This window comes from Ranitomeya variabilis, chromosome 2 (assembly GCF_051348905.1).
Source record: "Ranitomeya variabilis isolate aRanVar5 chromosome 2, aRanVar5.hap1, whole genome shotgun sequence".
NCBI lineage: Eukaryota > Metazoa > Chordata > Amphibia > Anura > Dendrobatidae > Ranitomeya > Ranitomeya variabilis.
In genome coordinates this window covers 881,576,171-881,599,104 of record NC_135233.1, presented here as the reverse complement: position 1 = coordinate 881,599,104, position 22,934 = coordinate 881,576,171, and the positions used below count along the sequence as shown (strand labels likewise).

Sequence of the window (22,934 nt, the reverse complement as noted above, 5' to 3'; positions counted from 1 at the left end):
ATCGGCCGATACTTTCCGATACCGATACTTTCAAGTATCGGACGGTATCGCTCAACACTAATGGGAAACTATGCCTGGTGTAGATTTCAGTTTGTGGGGCACAAGCTATCCGAGATCCACATAAAATATGGACGTATTGGAAAGTCCCAAATACATAATACATTATCTAAAACCTGTACTTATGAAGGTAAATCTCATCTTACTGTGGTAGAGAGACTTTTATTATAGCACTGTTAAAGGGTTTATCCAGGACTAATTCATTTTTTTTTTTTACTACAAGCCTAAGAACTTTTACTATCTCCCTGTTGTGCCCAGCACCGATCTTTGCAGGTACAGAATGGTCACAAACAGCTCCAGCCAGTGATTCAGCATCTTCCACGGACGCCACATTGACAGAGCAGCTGCTTCACTTCCACTCCGCTCTGTTGATGGTGTGTGGCTGCTGACGTCATGCTGATTGTTTTCTGGCTCCCCACTGCCTAACTGTGGGGAGCCGTCTGTCAGTCAGCATGTCGTCGGCAGTCATGCCCTGTACACATAGCAGCCTGTAAGAAGAAGAGCTGCTCTGTCATTGTGGAGCAGTTGAATTTCTGGAGTAGCGGTCGGTGACTGTTCTGAGCCTGCTCTTCTGTTAGCAGCTACATGATTGTTAGTTTTTAGGCCCATATTAAAAAAAATAAAAATAAAATAGTCTTAGACAAGCCTTTGAAGCTCAACATTTTACACCATGATCACTTGTTCTGCTTCATTCTATTTTCCACAATAGTAGAAAGATTTTGGTATTAAATGTATATTTGGACTTATCAGCGCTAGAGACTGGGGGATTATAAGAACGGAAGGGCAGCAGCAAGGGTGAATTTATGTAAGAAGGTGAACATGACCGGCCTGCTACAACAGCTGCTGTGACCACACACTCAGCACCTCTCTACAGCTAACAATAACATGACAACTTGATGACAAGGCCTTTATGTCATCGTGTTCTAGGAAAATACAGATGTTGTGGGCTTTACGCTTGGGATTGTTGCCGTTCTTGTCTCCTGGACAGTGAAAGTGCCTGTCATCACAAGAGTGGTAAGTTCCCCATCGAAAACGTCACCGCCTGTGTAGATGCCAATTGCTGATAGGAAAAGGACGAGACCTGCACAATTACCGGTATGTCCCTGGACGTTTGTGTTATGATGGTTGTCCAGCACGGAGTCCCTTTGTCCTGTGTGCAGGATACAGTTTGCTTTGTGAACCTCCCTTTGTACAAAGCTTTGTATTCTATGATTATTGCATTTGCACCTTTTGTTGCTTTTCCTATATTTGTCCCAATATCAATCCCCAAACACCAGGAGATTGGGAACTCACTGGCAATAAGCCGTCCATATATACCGCAAAGCTGAGCTGTTGTGCACGTATTGCTGTGCAGACATCTCCGGACATCTACATACCACACATTACATAGGGGATCTTCAGCTCTTCGTTTAGGGTAGGTTTAGTTGATATTCAAGTTTTTCCAGTGAGCGTTTGGGTGAAAGTCACAGTATGTAAAACATTTCTGCTGTGGGCTGTGCTGGATCATTTTGTGCACTTCTACCTATAGTGTGTGGATTTGTTTTATCATAAATGTTGCTAATTATTAGTGGTTGACAATGATCAGTGGATACTTAATAAAAGTGAAAGAAAAGACAAAGGAGTTTTAGGTTTTTTTTTATTAATGCAAAAATCGACATAAATGACATAGTGCAGCTGCTCCGTGCCCATTTCTGAGCAGCAGTTGTTCCGGCGGTGTTGTGGTACAGAACAGGGTGTGTTCCTGACACCCAAAGCAATTCCGCTGTATGTTCAGAAATGACTATTATCAGATTCTATACTCTATATCTGCAAATGGGGTTTGTGTTTCACACTAATCTGTTCGCACATTTGTCTGCAGTGCAGAGGACAGATGTTCCCGGTCATTCGCGTGTGGGCCGTGCTGTTTTCAGCCTTGGCGAGTTTGATGTATGCAGCTGCCATCATGTCACATGATCGCCGCTCGGAATATTTTGTCAAAGCGATCCCTTGGTTCCTTATATCAATGGGCGCTGCTGCCCTGGACGTTGCTGTATCCTTTACACAGAGCCGAGCAGCTTACTTTATTATATGTGACTATTTCAAGATTTTAACTATTCTATTGATAGCTTTTCATTAGGGTAGAACATCAGTTTCTCATGGTGGTCTCATTCCTGGGACCTCTACTGATCAACCAAATTGTGAGACCATATTGCCCCAGTGAATTGGACTCAGCAGCTGTAAAATATTTTGTTTCGGTCTGCCTCTGTTCTCCTAATATCTGTATTTTCATTATTTTCAGCACATTGCCATGGGGACCAGCCACTTATTTTACACAGAATGGGCACAGTGTTTTACTTTACAAGCTCTTTCCTACAGAGCTTGTAAGACCTGCACTGAGGCCACCTGGGATCTCTAGTTTCCAATCCCATCTACCTCTCCCCAACCCTACTGCACTTCTGCATAGTGTTAATGTAGGAAAGTAATGCAAGCTGTGTGCTGGAATGTAGGTTAAAGGTTAGATTATTCCAGCAACAGACCACAGGAACAGATACAGTGAAATGTCTGGGACCAGCCCAGTATTTGGAGGGGGCATGTCAAGCAAAGGGGAAGCATTTAATTGTTTAGTCAGACACAATAAGTATGAGGTTTCGGTTCAAGCTGCTGGAGGCACGTGGAGTAGATATTGTTCTACCAACATTACTTTGTACCAAATTTCCAGGCACTGAGAAGTCTGCCTTAATCCCTTCCATACAGACAAAGCCGGATGGGGAACCACGTGAGGGGAAACATAGCGGATCTCGGTGATGCTGTTGGGCCAGATGAGAAATCCCTGGTGCTGACAAGAGGATCAAACATAGAGACAGTCCGAGCTGAACATAAGCAGTGGCTAGAAATCTACTGTGTTGATGAAACTGGAACTGGAGGGTGCTGTGCCAGAAACTGTGTGTTAAAGACTGTTGTATCTGAACTGAGCAGTAAAGTTGAATTTGTTATAAAGAACCAGGCGTCCTCTGATGTGTGTGCAGCTGATCAGCGGAGACTTCTGGCCTGAAAGTGAGTGCAAAGCAAACCTCATAGCACAATACATATGGACTGGGACATTAGTTGTGGGGTGCGAGGATGCGAAGAAGCAGCGGCTCGCCCATGGCTACCATCCTGGACACCTTACAACTGGACAGTTCAAGTTCATCAGATTGCAGCCAGCAGTATCAGGCACAACACTCTTTGTTTCTTTAACACAGTCCATTTCCAACATTGCTACTTCTCCTCCTGTCCCTCAGTGCACCCATGATCCTCTACCTTCCCTTCTCACAGTTCCATTTCCGTCGTCTCCTGTATGCGAAAGGATAAGGAACTCCTCCTAGTACCTTTACCTGAGCTCCAGATATTGCAGGAATGGTAAGGGTATGTGCACACAATCAGGAATTGGCAGATCTTTGGATGGACACATGCCGGCTATTGAACTCTGGTGAATCTGCATGTGTTCATTGAACCGTGCAGATTCACCGCATCCAATACATTGTACGGGTGACATTTATTTTGCGGAGGCTCACGTCTCCGCAAGGTAAATAAACATGCTGTGGCTTCTCCAGTTTCTTGAAATCCCATCCACTATGCTGTAACATCTGGACTCTGCGGTTGGATGGTGCATAATTATTCAGAGTCCAACCCGCAGCGTTTACTGATCGTGTGCACATACCCCAAGAGATTTCAGTAAGGCCTCCCACTGCCATGAACGACAGTTCCTTGCTGTCACCAGCAGTCCACTGCACTTGTACTTGACCCCGGTTACTGCACTTCCCTACCTGACTATCAGAAAGTCGTCTGCTTTATACTAGCATTAGCCCTATCCCATTGTGGGCTAGTCCCAAACATTAGCTGGCTGTACATTACCTTATGTCCCCAGCTAATTACAGTTAGTCTTATACCAGTATGTTATAGGCCTACTGTCCTAAATTCTAATCTAGATCTCACCCTATGCTGTATACATATGTGTATGTATACAGGTTACACTTAAGTATTACCTCTACATTACTCATGTTCTATACATTATCAGATAACAATACCTTAATATATATATATATATATATATATATATATATATATATATATATATATATACTTATATATACTATGTTGACTGCAGCTTCAGAGGTAGGAATGTGTTAGTACAGTCCAACATTCTTACACAAGGTGACACCTGTAATTGACAGGCTAGAATAAAATGAGGATTGAAATATATACACGGTCTCTTGATTATATCTTGCCCTTCTGTCAGTATGAAATCTGGTGTCATCCTTGACATTGTCATATCTGCAGTTAGTGTTTCTGTCTTGTATAATGAAGAATAAGCTGGTACAGCAGCTGGGACTTGTATTGGATGCATCACTGAATGAAGAAAGCTGTGAGCTGCTAGCGGTGGAAGAACAAATGGTAGAAGGGGCACGAATCCCTAGCACTACCACTGATGCAAAGGTTGGTTGTAATGTTTATTTGTAGGACATTCTAAAGGGTTAGAGCTATAAGAGGCTTCAGATATACAGCTTCTATCAAGTCATCGTCATGATGCAAAGAGGACCTGTCAGTAGGTGGAACGTGGCCAGATTTTGCTCTTAAATTCTTCCCTCTAATCCTGAATATTCCATTAGTTTTGGAGTTTTTATTTTTTATCTGTCATACACTTCCAGATATATGACCATTTTCATTTAGTTCTAATTTTTAGGGTCTTTTTCAAGGGAGCGATGCTTACAGGATTCTCTGGGATCTTGTCTTTAGGCTGCTCTACATTGCTACCCCGTGAGGGTCCAAATCTCTGGAGACATGTGCTAGTTAAAAAAACTGTTCAAGGGAGCAGCGTATATACTGTATAATAAAAGCAAAAACTGCCCATTCTTCTGACCTGGTGACAGTTCCTCTTTAAGCAAAGCTCTGTTTATGGACAATCATTAAGTAATAACTGTTTATTGTCAAACCCTGTTTTCCAGACCTCAAACTGGACCCCCCTGAATATGGCTCCTAACAGATATTTAAGCAAGGTATCACTTAGCCGTTTTGTGAGGCTGAGTGTTGAGAAAGTGCAAGAGGTAATAATAATAATCTTTCTCTTCAACAGCACATTTTTTTTTGTTTTGTTTTCTTTTTTTTTTAATCTGCCAATTCTAGAATGAAAAATATAGATGCCAAACCATTGACCCACAAAACAATCCCAGTATGACAGTATGGCCAAAGGATTCCGGAATTCAGTTTTGGATACTACAAAGTTGCATTTAGATGATAGAAATTGTATGGGGACAGAATAACTTTCCTATGATCAGGCTGTCATCATACAGCAAAGATATTGTGTGTAGCACATCGCCTGTTGTACATAGTTGATGGACTGCAAACAACTATTTTTTTTTTGACCGTGTAAACATCTAATCTATCGGTGAACAAGAGTATGTACCATTCACTTCCAGGTGTATAAGGCTATGTGCCCACAATCCGGAACTGCTGCGGGTTGGACGCTGCATATTTATACAGCATCCAACTCGCAGCGTCCAGATGTTACAGTATAGTGGATTGGATTTTTAGACATCCCATGCCCACTATGCGTCCACCAACGCCCGTGGATCACTTACAGACACTGACATGCGGCGCGTCTTTCAAGACAGCAGCATGTCAATTTCTCTTGCGGAGACACTGGGAAGCGAGCGTGGTCAATCAGAAGGCCCCCAATATGCATATCAGGTGGCATAATGGGGCATCAAACTCTTGGCCACACCAAGGGTGCACCGTAGTCCTATCATTTGTGCACGAATTAAATTATTTTTTCAGTCACTGAACCAGTAACAGATATAGTGCTGGCATGGTTTTTATAAAGGACTGTCTCCTTATGGATATTTAGTGGAGAGTACTGAAGAACATGCTATTTTCTAAAGACTGATCTGTTATAGGATACATTTTATATAAATTAAGAATGTGTTTTGACCCAGTACTGAAACTCGCCCATTTTTTTTTTTTAATATTCAGAATGATATGGGAGCAGTGAGACTCCCTGGGGATGGACAGACTACCCCTATGCACATTAATCATCAGGAACCTGTCGGTTACCTTGACCTGTCTGTGTATCCGCCTCCGCGTATCACGCACTCTACAAATTCCCCATCCTGCTCATCTGATGCATCTTCCAATACTACTGACCTAGAGGTTTGTAGTCTCTTTTCTGTTATCTAATATATAAAGCTGAATGTATGTGTGTGTGTGTGTGTGTGTGTGTGTGTGTGTATGTATGTATGTGTGTATGTCCGGGATTGGCATCTGAACCGTCGCAGCTACAGCCACAAAATTTTGCACAGTCACACGTCTGGACCCCGAGAGCGTCATAGCCTATGTTGTGAGGTGAAATTTTAACCCCGCGCTTTCCAATTCACCAAACAATTTTGCCCCTATCTACATAATGGGGAAAAAGTGAAAGGAAAAGTGTTGGAGGCGTCGCAGCTACAGGCACAATTTTGCAGTCACACGTCTGGACTCCGAGAGCGTCAAAGCTATGTTGTGAGGTGAAATTTTAACCCCGCGCTTTCCAATTCACCAAACAATTTTGCCCCTATCTACATAATGGGGAAAAAATGAAAGGAAAAGTGTTGGAGGCAAATTAACAGCTGCCAGATGTGAACAAGGGGGACTTAAAGAATGAGAGCGATGGCGCCAAAGAGTATATACTGTACAGTTGCTAAGGTGGGGCCCCAACATGGGATAATCACCACACCACCACGGGGATATGAACACACACACAAAATGCGCCACACACTACCACGTGCTCGAACACATATACCACCGTCAGCGCACATTTCCCCACACATACACCAACCTCGCCACATCAAAGTCGAAACACAAAAGTCGCCGCTCAAAACTCGCCACGCGCAAAACTCTCCACATGCAAAACTCGCCACATGGAAAACTCGCCACACGCGGAAAAATTGCCACATGCACAAAAGTTGCAACACATGCAAAAGTTGCCTCACACAAAACTTGCACATACTCAAAAGGCACCACACATAAAACTCGCCACGCGCAAAACTCGCCATGCGCAAAACTTGCTGCACACAACTTGCTACACTAACCTGTCACATGCAACTCGACACACAAAAAGTTGCTACACGCATGTCGCCACACAAAACTCATCTCACAAAAGTCGCTACATGCATGTCGCCACACGCAACTCAACACACACAACTTGACACACGAAACTCGCCCTAAAACACACACAAGTCTGGTATTATCCTTCAAAAAAAAAAATCTGATTAATAAGCAGACAAACTACAAGAGCAACAAATGTACCATATAGGAATCCGGCAGCTGTCAGTCACATGACCAGTCTATTATGTGTATGTGTGAGCTAATATATACTGCCAGGGGGTGGGCTTCCTGTAGGCTGGGGATTTATCAGGCTGCCAATTTAGCTTACAAATACTGAGGTAAAAATACTGACCAAATAACGTGTGAACGAGGTCTAATACAGGAGGAGATGACATACAGATATATACTATATACAGGAGGAGATGACATACAGGTATATACTATATACAGGAGGACATGACACACAGGTATATACTATATACAGGAGGAGCTGACACACAGATATATACTATATACAGGAGAGATGACACACAGGTATATACTATTTACAGGGGAGATGACACACAGGTATATACTATACACAGGAGGAGATGACATACAGGTATATACTATATACAGGAGGAGATGACACACAGGTATATACTATATAGAGGAGGAGATGACATACAGGTACATACTACATACAGGAGGAGATGACATACAGGTATATACTATATACAGGAGGAGATGACACACAGATATATACTATATATAGGAGAGATGACACACAGGTATATACTATTTACAGGGGAGATGACACACAGGTATATACTATACACAGGAGGAGATGACATACAGGTATATACTATATACAGGAGGAGATGACACACAGGTATATACTATTTACAGGGGAGATGACACACAGATATATACTATATACAGGAGGAGATGACACACAGATATATACTATATACAGGAGAGATGACACACAGGTATATACTATATAGAGGAGGAGATGACATACAGGTATATACTATATACAGGAGGAGATGACATACAGGTATATACTATATACAGGAGGAGATGACACACAGATATATACTATATATAGGTGAGATGACACACAGGTATATACTATATACAGGAGATTACATACAGGTATATCTAATATATAAAGCTAAATGTGTGTATGTATGTATGTATGTATGTATGTGTGTATGTCCGGGATTGGCATCTGCACTATCGCAGCTACAGCCACAAAATTTTGCACAGTCACACGTCTGGACCCCGAGAGCGTCATAGGCTATGTTGTGAGGTGAAATTTCAACCCCGCGCGTTCCAATTCACCAAACAATTTTGCCCCTATCTACATAATGGGGGGAAAAAGTGAAGGGAAAAGTGTTGGAGGAAAATTGACAGCTGCCAGATGTGAACAATGGGGACTTAAAGAATGAGAGCGATGGCGCCAAAGAGTATATACCGTACAGTTGCTAAGGTGGGGCCCCGACATGGGATACCACACACGGGGATATGAACACACACACAAAATGCGCCACACACTACCACGTGCTTGAACACATATACCACCCTCAGCACACATTTCACCACACACACACCAACCTCGCCACATAAAAGTCGAAACACAAAAGTCACCACTCAAAACTCGCCACGCGCAAAACTCGCTACATGCAAAACTCGCCATATGCAAAACTAGGCTCACGCAAAACTCGCCACACGTGCAAAACTCACCTCATGGAAAACTCACCTCATGCAAAACTTGCACACACAGAAAAATTGCCACATGTACAAAAGTTGCACCACATGCAAAAGTTGCCTCACACAAAACTTGCACATACTCAAAACGCACCACACATAAAACTCGCCACGCGCAAAACTCGCCATGCACAAATCTTGCTGCACACAACTTGCTACACTAACCTGTCACATGCAACTCGACACACAAAAAGTTGCTACACGCATGTCGCCACACAAAACTCATCTCACAAAAGTCGCTACATGCATGTCGCCACACGCAACTCAACACACACAACTTGACACATGAAACTCGCCCTAAAACACACACAAGTCTGGTATTGTCCTTCAAAAATAAAAATCTGATTAATAAGCAGACAAACTACAAGAGCAACAATTGTACCATATAGGAAATACAGCAGCTGTCAGTCACATGACCTGTCTATTATGTGTATGTGTGAGCTAATATATACTGCCAGGGGGGAGGGCTTCCTGTTGGCTGGGGATTTATCAGGCTGCCAATAGCAACCAATCACAGCTCAGCTTCTATTTTGCTACAGTTAATTAACCTGAGCTCTGATTGGTTAATATAGGCAACAAAGACATTCTCAGTATAACAAAGCTAATATATGTTAAGAAATGCTTCTATTAGCTTAGTTTTTGCCTTTTAATAATTACATTTCTATCTATTTGTTTTGTGGTTTTTGTGTGCAGAATAAATTTTTGTTAACACATTCTATTTTGCGAACAGCAGTCATTAACCCGGGCGAAGCCGGGTAGTACAGCTAGTTTATTATATATTTTGTAGCATGCAATGTTTAATATCTCGATACGCAAAAAAAGGTAACTGTTGGGAAAAGCAAAAGCTAGGAAAATGCTTTGTAAAGATTATTAACGATCCAATCATTTTGAGATCTGTTAAAGGAGAATACAATTTCAGCAAATGCATTTCTTTGTATGCTATTTAGTCATACAATATTACAAAATACTGTTGGATCAGTTCCTTGCAGTTCTCAAGATCTCTGCCTCCTAGCATTTAAAGGGAATGTCTGCAGGTTTTTGCTACCTCATCTGAGAGCAGTATGATTTAGGAAAAGAAACCCTGAATCCAACAATGTATCATTTAGTTTACTGTGTGCAGCAGTTATGACACTCTCCAGAGTTCTTAGATGTAACATGAAGTACAGCTGAGAAAGATAACCCCACCCTGCCAGGCTCTCTATGTACTTAGTCTATTTACAGTGTGCTGCTTATCACAAGTAGAGGCGGAGTCGGATGACTTTAACCCCTTTGATACAGGCTGAGCTCACATCTTTTCTGGCACATGACAGCTGATTTGAGACAGCTGTGGGAGACCAGAGGTAGGGTAAATGTTATTCCGGGCGTGGAACCCGAGGATCCCGAGTCAGGGATACCTGCCGTAGGGGTCGCCAACATAGGGACAGAGTGTAACCCGATAGATTTCCCCTAGAGATATTTGCAGGAGAGGTCAAGGAGACCCCACTGATCCCCGATCTAGAAGTGTCCCCTGGTAAGTTCGGGACAGCTCAGCTCCAGGATCCCACTCTGGCCCAGGCACTAGAAAGGATCATAGAAATAAATGGAGTGGCTCAGTAACCGGGTGTCGCGGCAGTTTTTCCCCCGCATGGGCAAATAAAATCCAGGATGAGGTGGTGGAAGAAGGTATTGCCCCAATCCTACCATCGCACACAAAATGGCTCACACCCACATGCTGGGAGTGCACTTGGGGGGCCAAAAAGAGACAGGAGCGCCTACTGCAGCGTTTTGTTTTCTTTGGTCTGGGGTCTACGCGGAGGTCCAGAGGTACTGTGATACATGTCCAGAGTGACAACTAACCTCACCCACCATGAACTACTGGAGTCCATTGGTACCTCTGCCCATCATAGAGGTACCTTTTGAGCAGATTGCGATGGATCTGGTAGGGCCCATAGTAAAATCTGCCCGGGGCCACCAACACATATTAGTGGTCGTAGAGTACACCACCTGGTACCTGGAGGCCATTACACTTTGGCACACCTCAGCTAAGCTTAGAGCCCAGGAATTGTTTGCCATGTTCTGTCGCCTTGGGCTACGGAAGGAGATCCTTACTGATCAGGGGACTCCTCCTTTTATGTCCAAGGTGACGAAGGAACTGTGCAGACTCCTCAAGGTAAAGCAGTTGCGCACGTCGTTGTATCACTCCCAGACCGACAGATTAGTTGAGCGCTTCGACAAAACCCTCAAGTCTATGCTCAAAAAGGAGGTCTTCCAAGGAAGGTAGGGATTGGGACATGTTATTGCCCTATCTTATGTTCACTATCCATGAGGTACTACAGGAATCAACAGGGTTTTCTCCTTGTGAGCTATTGTATGGCCAGCATCCGAGGGGGTTGCTGGATGTAGCAAAGGAGACATGGGAACAGGAGCCAACACCACATAGGAGTGTAATCGAGCATGTGGCAAGTATGCAGGACCGGATTGCGACAATCAGACCCATAGTAAAGGAGCATCTGAGGGATGCCCATGACGCACATATAACAAAAGGGCCACAGTCAGATCCTTTAAGGAAGGGAATCTGGTGCTAGTGCCCAACGCAGAGAGTAAATTTATGGCCAAGTGGCAAGGTCTATATGAGGTTCGTGAAAAAGTGGGGGAAGTGAACTACCGAGTTTACCAGCCCGGGAAGAGAAAACCCGAACAGGTATATCATGTGAACCTAATAAAAGAATGGAAAGGACTACTCGGTCACGGGCCAAGGACAAGGCTGAGAGAGGTAAAAATAGGAGACACTCTCTCAAAACAGCAGCATCGAGAGGTCCTGAAATTAGTACAAGAGAATGCAGATATATTCTCAGAACTACCCAGTCGTACCTCTGTCATCTAGCATGACAGGGCGAGCCCCACAAAAGGGTGCGAATGAAACCATATTGTGTGCCCTAGGCCCGGAGACAAGCCATCGCGAGTGAGGTAAAACAAATGCTCCAGCTGGGAGTAATTGAGGAATCCCGGAGTGACTGGGCTAGCCCGATTGTGTTAATTCCAAAGCCGGATGGATCATTACGGTTCTGTAATGACTTCCGTAAATGAAATGAGGTGTCAAAGTTCAATCTTTATCCAATGCCCCGGGTGGATGAGCCCAGTACTTTACCACGCTCGATCTGACCAAGGGTTATTGGCAGGTGCCTCGTAGAGTCAGCAAAAGAAAAGACCGCCTTCATAACACCGGACATAACAACGCCCTTTGGACTACATAGGGCACCAGCCACGTTTCAGAGGTTGATGGACATAGTGCTAGAACCTCATCGGAGTATGCGTCCGCGTACTTGGATGACATCATCATCTTTAGTACTGACTGGTATACCGACTTGTCCCGGATACAAGCGGTAGTAGATTCGTTCAGAGGCACAGGCGTGATGGCGAATCCCAAGAAATGCGTGATAGGGCTCGAGGAAGCCTGGTGCTTGGGATATGTGATCGGCCGTTGGGTTATCAAACCCCAAATAAATAAAATCGAGGCCATTCAGAACTGGCACTGACCTGTTACCACCAAACAGGTGACAGCGTTTCTCGGAATTAGCGGGTATTACTGGTGGTTTATACCTAATATTTCAGGGAGAACAGTACCCCTAACGAATCTCCTCAAGGGAAAAAAGTCGGTCATGGTTTGGTGGAACCCGCAGGCAGAGGAAGCGTATCTATCCATGAAGGTGGTGCTGTGCTGACAGCCCGTCCTCATTAGCCCCAACTTCCAGAAACGCTTCATCATACAGATGATGCATCTAACATGGGCCTAGGAGCGGTCCTGTCGCAGGAGGTGAATGGGGAGGAACTTCCGGTCACCTACCTAAGTAGGAAACTCACCCCGACTGAGAAAAATTATAGCGGCGTGGAGGAGGAGTGCCTCGCCATTAAGTGGACCTTGGAGTCCCTACGCTGTTATTTACTCGGTCGACCGTTTCCCTTGGTGACAGATCATTCACCCTTGATATGGATAAGAAATGCTAAAGAGAGGAATGCTCGGGTCACCAGATAGATTCTATCTTTGCAGAATTTTAATTTCACCATGGAACATCGAAGGGAAGTCACAGGGAAATGCGAATGCCCTGTCACGTGCCCCCTGTATGGTGACAAATGTTCAACCCCACAAGTTTGAACGGAGAAGGGGGGGTTTATGTGAGGCAGTGAGAGGTGTTATATGCGAGGGTCGCTATGTGTGCCCAGAATGCGCACAGCAGAGTATTAAATCCGCTGGAGTGCATTGCAGTCACAGGCATAGCTGTGGCTGCAGTGCAAAATAAAAGTGTGGATCTGGTCAAGTTATTTGACCAAGGCAATGTTTAGTAAAACCTGTTAAGGGTTTTTATTTTTGGAGTGAACTACAGGATGGTAGTGGGGCAGTTCGCTCCCTCCCGGCCAGGTTTTACAACCCACAGATTCCGTTTAAAAACCCTGCAGCAAAGGGTTGGTGTGTGTTAGTTTTGGTTTGCAAAATTGCAGAGCAGGTGGCTCTGCAAAGCTCAGCCTGTGTGAAGTAACATGGAGCCAAGCGAAGCCAAAAGGCCTGGCACCCCTAGCATGGTGGTGCAGTCACCCACGGCAACCGGTCTCCGATACGGACTGTCTTGATTCCCGTCTGCGATCTGGAGGATACCGTGTGCTGTTTACTTTGTGAGTGCTGGACATTAAAAGACGTTTGTTTTGAACTATCCTGGATCACTGCCTGTCACACTGCACCAACCCTGCTGCACTGCAGTGTACATACAGCTCTGGCAAAAATTAAGAGACCACTGCAAAATTTTCAGTTTGTCTGAATTTTCTTTTATAGGTATATTTTTGAGTAAAATGTAAATTTGTAAATTGTTCTTTTATTCTATAACTGCTTAAATTTTTGTACCAGGAGTGGCATAAGGTCACCCAAAAGCAGTGCGAAAGACTGGTGGAAAGCATGCCAAGACGCATGAAAGCTGTGACTAAAAATCATGGTTATTCCACCAAATATTGATTTCTGAACTCTTCTTGAGTTAAAATATTAGTATTGTTGTTTCTAAATGATTATGAACTTTTTGTTTTGTTTTTTGCATTATTTAAGGTCTGCAAGCAAAGCATTTTGTTATTTTGACTATTTCTCATTTTCAGAAAATAAATACAAACTTTATTGCTTGGAACTTCAGAGACATGTTGTCAGTAGTTTATAGAATAAAAGAACAATTTACATTTTACTCAAATATACCTATAAAGAGAAAAATCAGACAAACTGAAAATTTTGCAATGGTCTCTTAATTTTTGCCAGAGCTGTATATACAGTACCGGACAAAAGTTTGAACACACACGTTCATGCAATGTTTTTCCGTGCTTTCATTGGGATGTTACTCCTGTATGTCCAAAAAGTAAATACTATGTTACACACTTCTGTATTCATAACACAAAGCAATCCATCATGGCATATGACCGCCAGAATAGGAAAAGACTTCAACTCAAATGATATAAAAACATAATGTTTTATTGAAAAATATACAAAAACATGTACCATAAAAAGATCAAGAAAACCTCCAAGAAAGTGGGTCAGAGACACAGCAATATCCACCAAAAGCCTTGTGGGGTACCAAAATAAATGTATTGTATACTAATGATAAATGTAGAAACCCAAATCTATAGGGTAAAGGATGGATAACAACATGGAGAGCACAATAAAGGTAAAATGCTAGTCCACAAGTTTAGAAGGATATGAAATCCTACATTATCTCACTACTCCTAGCTATATAATTCCAGAGAGACCATATCCCTAATATACAGTCAGCAAAAATTGCAAAAGATATGGAAAGATAAATAGTGTGTTACCTAAATGCAGGGTGAGATTACAGTACATAGGGAAGGCTGTGTCTGCCCCACACCTTTTCATTGGGATGTGCACATTAATAAATTCTAACTGAAGGCAGCAAGACCACAAAAGAACACAGAAGGGAACAAGGAACAACAAACGTGTAAAACAAACCAGAGGTTGTTTAACCTTGGATTCCTCAGAATACCACCCTTTCATTCTGACCGCCTTACACCCCGTTGGCATTCTCTCAAGCAGCTTCATCACGGAGTCCCCTGGAATGGGTTTCCAACAGTCTTTAAGAAGTTCTCAGAGGTGCCGAGCACTTGTTGACTGATTTTTCTTCATTCTGTGGTCTTACTCATTTCAAACCATCTCAATTAGGTTGAGGCTGGGTGACTTATAACGACAATGTCATGTTAGGCAGTACTACATCCCTCCCCTTCTTGGTCACATAGCCCTTACATAGCCTAGAGGATTGTTTTGGGTCGTTATCCTATTTCAAACACTGCAAACCAGATGGCATGGCATGGCATGTCATTGCAGAATGTCAGTTTAACTTAAAATTGCCAAAAGTGTCATCAACAAAGTATCCTCACATTAATAAACCTCCCCCTCCATGCTTCATGGTGGGCATCACACATGTAAAAAAAAACAAAAACATATTTTCAGCATCTCACAAACGCTTGGCGGTTGGTACCAAAAATCTCAAATTTTTACTGTTAAGACCACAGTACATGTTTCTAATAATTGAATGTCCAGTCCTTGTATTGCTTGGTCTAAAAATTCTCCTCTTGTTTGTGGCTGTTATTTTCTTGTTGGCAGACAAATGATGTTGAGATATGTTTGTGCATCACTTAAAGGGAACCTGTCACCCCCAAAATGGCTGGTGAGGTAAGCTCACCGGCATCAGGGGCTTATCTACAGCATTCTGTAATGCTGTAGATAAGCCGCCGATGTTACCTGAAAGAGGAGAAAAAGACGTTAGATTATACTCACCCAGGGGCGGTCCCGCTCTGGTCCGCGTCCGATGGGTGTCTCCGGTCCGCTCCGGCGCCTCCCATCTTCATTCCATGGCGTCCTCTTCGGGTCTTTACGCCGCGGCTCCGGCGCAGGCATACTTTGTCTGCCCTGTTGAGGGCAGAGCAAAGTACTGCAGTGCGCAGGCGCCGGAAAGGTCAGAGAGGCCCGGCGCCTGCACAATGCAGTACTTTGCTCTGCCCTCAATAGGGCAGACAAAGTACGCCTGCGCCGGAGCCGCGGCGCGAAGACCCGAAGAGGACGTCATGGAACGAAGATGGGAGGCGCCGGAGCGGACCGGAGACACCCATCAGACGCGGACCAGAGCGGGACCGCCCCTGGGTGAGTATAATCTAACGTCTTTTTCTCCTCTTTCAGGATACATCGGGGGCTTATCTACAGCATTACAGAATGCTGTAGATAAGCCCCTGATGCCGGTGAGCTTACCTCACCAGCCATTTTGGGGGTGACAGGTGCCCTTTAAAGTGAACCTGTCATCAGGATTTTGCTACAGGCATTGTCAGCTTGGCGCTGTTATACCGATTAAAATGATACCCGAGTTGAAGAAATAAGTCTTGTGGTTCTTGTTTAACCTGAGTTTGCAGTTTTGAGATAATGAGATTCTCGTGCTTCAGGACGTGCTTGTGGGCATGTCCTTTTTTTTTTTTTTTTTTGGTGCTTTGGTCTTATTGTCATCATTCTGGCTTAAATGACAGGTCACTGAATCTTCAGTGAAATATGTAATAGAAACCTGGCACTCAACTTTTTTGTAGATGCTATTTTAATAATTCCAAGCGGAGGTACAGTAACAGCAATGCAAAACGTTTCGGTCATAAGTATGTGACCTTCATCAGTTGCATAAAGTGATTGCTGGTGGTGTGAATAGCCCTGTAATATAAGGCACTGTTCAGTGTACTCGGGTATGGGCACAGCCCTGTTGTGGTGCTGCTGACGCGGTATCCACACCACAATCTGTCTAACAGTGATAATATTCACGCCACCAGCAATCACTTTATGCAATTGATGAAGGTCACATACTTATGACCGAAACGTTTTGCATTGCTGTTACTGTACCTCCGCTTGGAATTATTAAAATAGCATCTACAAAAAAGTTGAGTGCCAGGTTTCTATAATATATTTCACTACGGTTTTGGAAACCTACCTGGGCACCATCATACCGAGCTGTGCACACGTTTTTTGTTCACACTGAATCTTCAGTGACCTGCCCTCTATTTTAAATACTGCGCTTGCACAGGTAATATTGTTGTAGTCTAAGAAAAAAAAATTTACTCCAGCAAAATGGCGCTGGTAGCTTCTATCGGCAAGCGATGCTCTTAATCTACACAAGCTCCATCCACTGGGGAGAGGTGCTTGCTCAGATTGAGAGCATCGCTTGCTGATGCATGCGCCACCAGCTCCATTTTGTTGGAGCAAAAAAATAAATTAGGTTCCATCAAAATAGATTCTACTGCGCATGCGTTGCTGCTATCAGCAAGCAATAGATGCTACTGCGCATGCAACGGCGCCATTTTCCTGGAGCCAATTTTTTTTTAAACACCAAAATATTAACTCGGTTTTGTACAAACCTATGGCTGTCTTGACAACTCATTGGCGCGGGCACACTGATGGGTGTATGGAATGACGCGTCCCTCTGCCAGTGCGTGTTAAATCCCGCTGTCAGAGATTGACAGCGGAAATTAACAAGTTTTCAACTGTGGAAGCTCCAATCCACCCGCGCACATGATAGCTGAATAAATGCTATCATTCTACATCCCCACATCCATGTGTCGTGGTCTGTGATGCCTGGACCTGCCGGGTGTCTTCTAACCTAAACTCAAAAGCTTAACAAGCATAAATGAGGCTGTCAAGTTTGAGTCAGGAGACAAAGGGGGCCATGCATTACAGTCCATACTCTGACCCCGACACATGGATGTGTGAATCTGGTGTAACGCTAATTAAAACTGATCAGAGAACGGTGACTGAATAAAGGTGCAGCGCCTATGTAGTGGGCAATACCCCCAATACACAATGCCAGAAAATATATTGACAAGGCCGCCACTTCTATAGTATTGATTAATGTACAGACGTTCCTCTATGCGACTGTATAATAATCTGTGCATGTGGTCATATCCACCACTAGAGGACACTGTGTGCAAGAGAAATGTAAAAAGGACAGTTTTCAAAGATTTGGCAAAAGATCCCAGAAACAGGCAGACTATGTACCCACGATCAGGAATTGTAGTAGCTTTTTGGTCGCAGCGTATTTTCATATATTCCTGATCGTGGGCACGCAGCCTTTTTAGCTTTAGTAAGTGAATCCAAATACCTCTTATTTCCTTCATTATAGATCAACACATAATTATGATATCATGGACAGTAAAATTCCTGCCCCCCTTGTGTTTGAGGCATTTCCCCAACCTCGGCCACAAATTGTTAAATTAAAGGGAACCTGTTAGCAAAAAAAAACCAAAACAGTATTTACTGTACCTGCAGCCATAGTGCAGTTGACGTGGTTGCATCACACTGATTGCTCACAGCTCCGATGCCGCGTCAATGACTGGAAGTGAGTGGCTGCAGGGAGAATATAACTTCATTTCCCCCCTGCAGCCATACTTCCAAGTTAAGCTGCCACATAGGTTCATAATGCCTATTTGCCTGCAGATCACCACCATGGCTTCAGGTAAATACCACTTTTTTTTTGCTGACAGATTTCCCTTAAAATTTTCATGTACTGATGAATTAAAAAACTGTTAATCTGTGTATTTCCAGCATGTTGCTGTGCAAGGTTTGATGTATGTAGAGAGCCACATAGATAGCAGCTGCATTGCATCTATCAATTTGTAGACCTTACCCTGAGTTAAATAATGGTTGGAGAATGTCTGAGTGAACAGGAATGTGGCAATTAACAAATATTACTGTTCCTTTCCCGCACAGATAAATTGTATTGCACACTATTTTTTGCATACCCTAACATGATTATTTGTGTCCAAAGAAACACAACTTTTGCCCATCTCCAACTAAGTTCTACATATTGGAGTGACAAGATGATTGGAGCTAGAGTTTAGGAGCACTCCACATGGATAATCTTTTACTTCTTAAGCCCCCCATACTCATTAGACTAATGTTGGCCGAACCTGTCGATATTAACAAATTCAGCTCTAATGTTCATGGGGCACCGGTCAACTGATCTTCTGGGAAGATGGGGATGTCCGATTTCGGACTGCCAATTGCTTAGATCTCCTGGAAATAAGCTGCCATTAAAGAAGTTTGTCAGTGGCTTTCTCGTAGAGAACACAGGAGTGCTCCTGTGTATGGAAGAGCGGGCCGAGATGGCGGTCAGCCAAACGATTGGCCAAAATCCATCTTGTGTGTATGGTCGGCTTTAGAAGAGTCTTTTGACAACAAGCTAATCACAAGGTTTCACCCTGCTGGGAACCTGAGTGATTAGCTGTGGTGTATGTGGAATAGTAACCGAATGTGTTACCCTGCTGCTCAGGGAAAAGTGTTACACGGTGGCCATTCAAATACATAGGTTATAGTAAGAGACTCTACTTGTAAACACTTCATTTTGGCCAAGGCATTACATAACCAAATATAAATTAACAACTTAACCATGCTAAATTTTAAAAAAATCATCCGAAACGATAAATTGGCAAATATTGTTACATTTAGAAGTACAACCAAGATATAAAATTAGTTCACTAAATCATCTGTAAATCCATAACCATAGAACCTGCCAAACGCAACTTAGCCCAATACGCTCACGTCCATTAACCATCAATCCTCTGTCCATCCATTACCTGGACAACTAACCCCAACCAGCCATCTTGCCTTTAAAAACTTTGTTGCCGCCAATGATGAGTGAAGTTACGCAGATTTGATATTATAAACTCAAGTGCATCAAACACCAGTAAAAGGGGGAATATGAAAGCCATTAGAAAAACCTTCAATTAGCATTTGGCCATCTTGCGGTTTGGATACCACTCTAGTCTAGCTGGCATGCTCTAGCTTTAGGGATGTCAAGGCTTTTGTTAAAATATTCCTTTTGCGGAGGGCTGACTGGGCAAGTAAGCTCTTTTAAACCACGTTATAGTGGAAAAAAAATGACGAACGGCTTCACAGGAGCGCCAAGCTGGTGTTAGGGGTGGTTAAAACGGAAGATACGCTGCAGCTCCAGCCGGATGCCTCGCAAGAGGATCAAACAAGAAGGGACAAAAACTGCCACCTGAGGAAGACGGAGCTATTCTGTTGAAACGCGTTGTGGAAACTAATGAATGAAGATTTTATATCAACTCACCGTCTTGCATGCACTCCTATGACCAGTTTTTTTGTCCCTTCTTCTTTTAAACCACGTTGACATAGGGTGCGCCCCTCCACAAAAGAGACACTCATGTTACTATTTGCATGCATTTACATTGTGAATCATTAAATGCAAAACAAGTCCCATTATTTAAATTAAAATTAGCCTGAGGGGAAGAGTTCTTTTCCCCCATTACCCTGGAAGGCAGCTTTTTTGTGTGTCTAATTTAGCCAGGAACTCCTTAGAGGCTGGCAGCAGTGACAGCAGTTCTAAAAAAAATGTATGCCAAGTTTTTTCCTTTCCAGTCATAGCTAAATGAAAACCTAATGGTGAAACGCGACCTATAAGAGCTTCCTTGTATCAGGTTTCCTCTATTTCTTAAATGCTTGGAGCTACTGGGGTGACTACGGAGTCCAGCTCCCCTCCTTCTAGCCCCTCTACCCCCTCCTTTAGTGCCTCCATAATTCTGACACATCTGCGACACAGGGGGACTGGCTGCAGCATAAAAAGGGTACCGTTTTGGGGGAAGTAAAATACCCTGCAGGGAAGCTACACATGTTTATAATTGGGATTGGACAGCAGGAAGTTCGGCTTGGGGTGGGGGGGGTACTGCACTCACCATTAGCGATAGCACTTCTTGACCGGTGGTCGACCAAGCCCTAGCCAGCTGACAAATGTGATGCTGCGCCATCCCGGGGTCCTCAATCCATGCATCGATGATGAGGAATACTGGATTCTTCTTTTCTTTGGCCATGCTCCAATTTGAATGCCCGGACCCTCCAATTACATCATCGCGACCTCCGGTGCCGCTCCAGTGACGTCAACTTTTGGGTTATTTCTCATCCTCACTGCTGCATTCAGACTGCCGGCGGCTTCCGAAGGGGAAATCGGGACCCGCTGAAGACATCCTATTCGACTCTTCATATGTACAAGGAGGTCTTCCATCTTCTGGACACTTTGGCAGCTTCAGGCAGAAAGCGCTGATGGTCTGAAAAGGACCCTCATCTCTGCCACCTTTTTTATCCCCACAGCATCCCTTATTTACAAACACGATGAAGGAGAGAAACTAGCAGCACTGTGCTTTTAAATATGGTGTGCTAGAGGAAGGGACTGGTGGTTCAGACTAATCGAAGTAGAAACCTCAACACCACAAAAAAGAAAATGGGACTGTATGTCTTGCTGCAGTGTTATTTATTTTCATCTTGCAAGGAGTCAAAGCAGGTATAGTCCAACGTTTCGACAGAACAGTCTTTGTCAAGGACATCTGTGTTTAGCAAAACCAGGAACCAAGAAAAGCAGCAGAGTGTAAGCTACAGCATTGCTTTTGCTACACGCATATCCTTGACAAAGACCATTCTCGATGGAAACGTTGGTCCATATCTGTTTTGACTAATTGGCGGATCAAAATAAAGAACACTGCAGGAACAACTACGGTCCAATTTTCTTTTTTTGTGGTTTCTACTTCGATTATTTACAAATACACTATATCCATCACAAATTGTCACCAGGGAAAACAAAATTCTTTTCCCAAGTGACAATTCATGACTGGTCAATCTTCCTACCAACCACCATGTCCTGGGCAGGTTATCGCAGCACATGGAGATTAGAAAAAAACAGCAGGAAAACTCTTTTCTCGCCAATTACCTGCTTCAGAAGGGAGTACACATTGTGTTATAATAATGCCATGTGCTATCCTCCTAAAGGGTCTGGGGATCATCATTGGATAAGAACCCAAACAAAGAACTCCCTTCTATTAACCAAGAATTCACTAATAAGGTTTATATAAATGGATTTTTTTTTATAGTAGGTAACACCTAAATATGTGGACAAGAAAACAAGTCTAAGTATATATTGATTTTTATTTTTTCTATATGCTGCCCCAAATACACTGCCTCCCTTCTCCTCTTCTTCTACTGTCTCAGATTTTGGAGTACATAGGACTCCCACTCCTCTACCAATCAGTGAGGTCTTTTACCCTCTTACTCAGAGGTATCTGTAAATTAGTGCAATTTTTTTTCTTACTGTTGAATTTAACTGCCACATACAGGGTTAATATTATTATTATTATTATTATTATTATTATTATTATTATTATATTTTTTTATTATTATTAAGAAGTCAAAACATTTTGATGTCCTAATGGAAAATCTTGTGATATGTCATCAAAGGACACCACTAACTACTCCCCCCAGCACACTACCCCATCAACCTAAATGACATCACTTTTATATTTTTGCACCATGTCTATATTACATCTGTTTGGAAATATGAAGACTTTCCACACTTGTAGAAATGAATTCTAATGAAACATTACATAATGTTTTTCCAGATGTTCACTTTACAATAGCAAACCTATTGGACCATAGATGGCTGTCGGCATAAACGCCTGACTCGCTCATACATTTTGCTGAGTGAGCATGGGTTATTAATGAGATAATGGGAATAGAGCTGGGTGTACACATGAAGTAGCTGTCTGTCCAACATTGGTTTGGTAGATGGCTCTATCTCCCGATTCCCTCATGCTCAAGTGTTCATGATTTCAAATGGGAAAGAGAAAGCTGGTGCCAATATCCTCTGGCAGCGGATTATATTCCATAAAAACAAAAGTATTGGTTGTCGAATTTCCAACTACCTGATCCTTCTCTTGATATTATTTGTCACATGTATTGAGATCCCAATACTCATTAGATGGCTTATTGCTCCTGTGGAATTTGGAGGATTTGATTGACTTTATTCAATCTGTATAGGGACTGTCACGCCCTGCCAGACACCTCTGATGAGAACAAAGGGACCATGTGGAAATCCACATATGCTTGAAATTTCCTTCCCCTGACATCATCTATCCAAGGAGAGCCGGGACAGCCATATACTCATTGAGGAGCTTTCCGGTCTCAAAAAAATGTTCAACTT

The 22,934-nt window shown here is 43.2% G+C and overlaps 1 protein-coding gene across 3 annotated transcripts in view; it reads left to right on the top strand.

The window, feature by feature from the left end:
- The window catches only part of TMEM44 (transmembrane protein 44), a 54,289-nt gene that overhangs the window by 24,272 nt on the left and 7,083 nt on the right, over window positions 1-22,934 (top strand). For 2 of the 3 annotated variants that reach the window (XM_077290359.1, XM_077290357.1), the window contains exons 5-9: window positions 985-1,071; window positions 1,916-2,086; window positions 4,357-4,512; window positions 5,022-5,120; window positions 6,046-6,222. In XM_077290359.1, the coding sequence (XP_077146474.1) occupies window positions 985-1,071; window positions 1,916-2,086; window positions 4,357-4,512; window positions 5,022-5,120; window positions 6,046-6,222 (690 nt within the window). The remainder of the gene's footprint in view (window positions 1-984; window positions 1,072-1,915; window positions 2,087-4,356; window positions 4,513-5,021; window positions 5,121-6,045; window positions 6,223-22,934) is intronic. The other variant, XM_077290358.1, reaches the window with a different exon arrangement.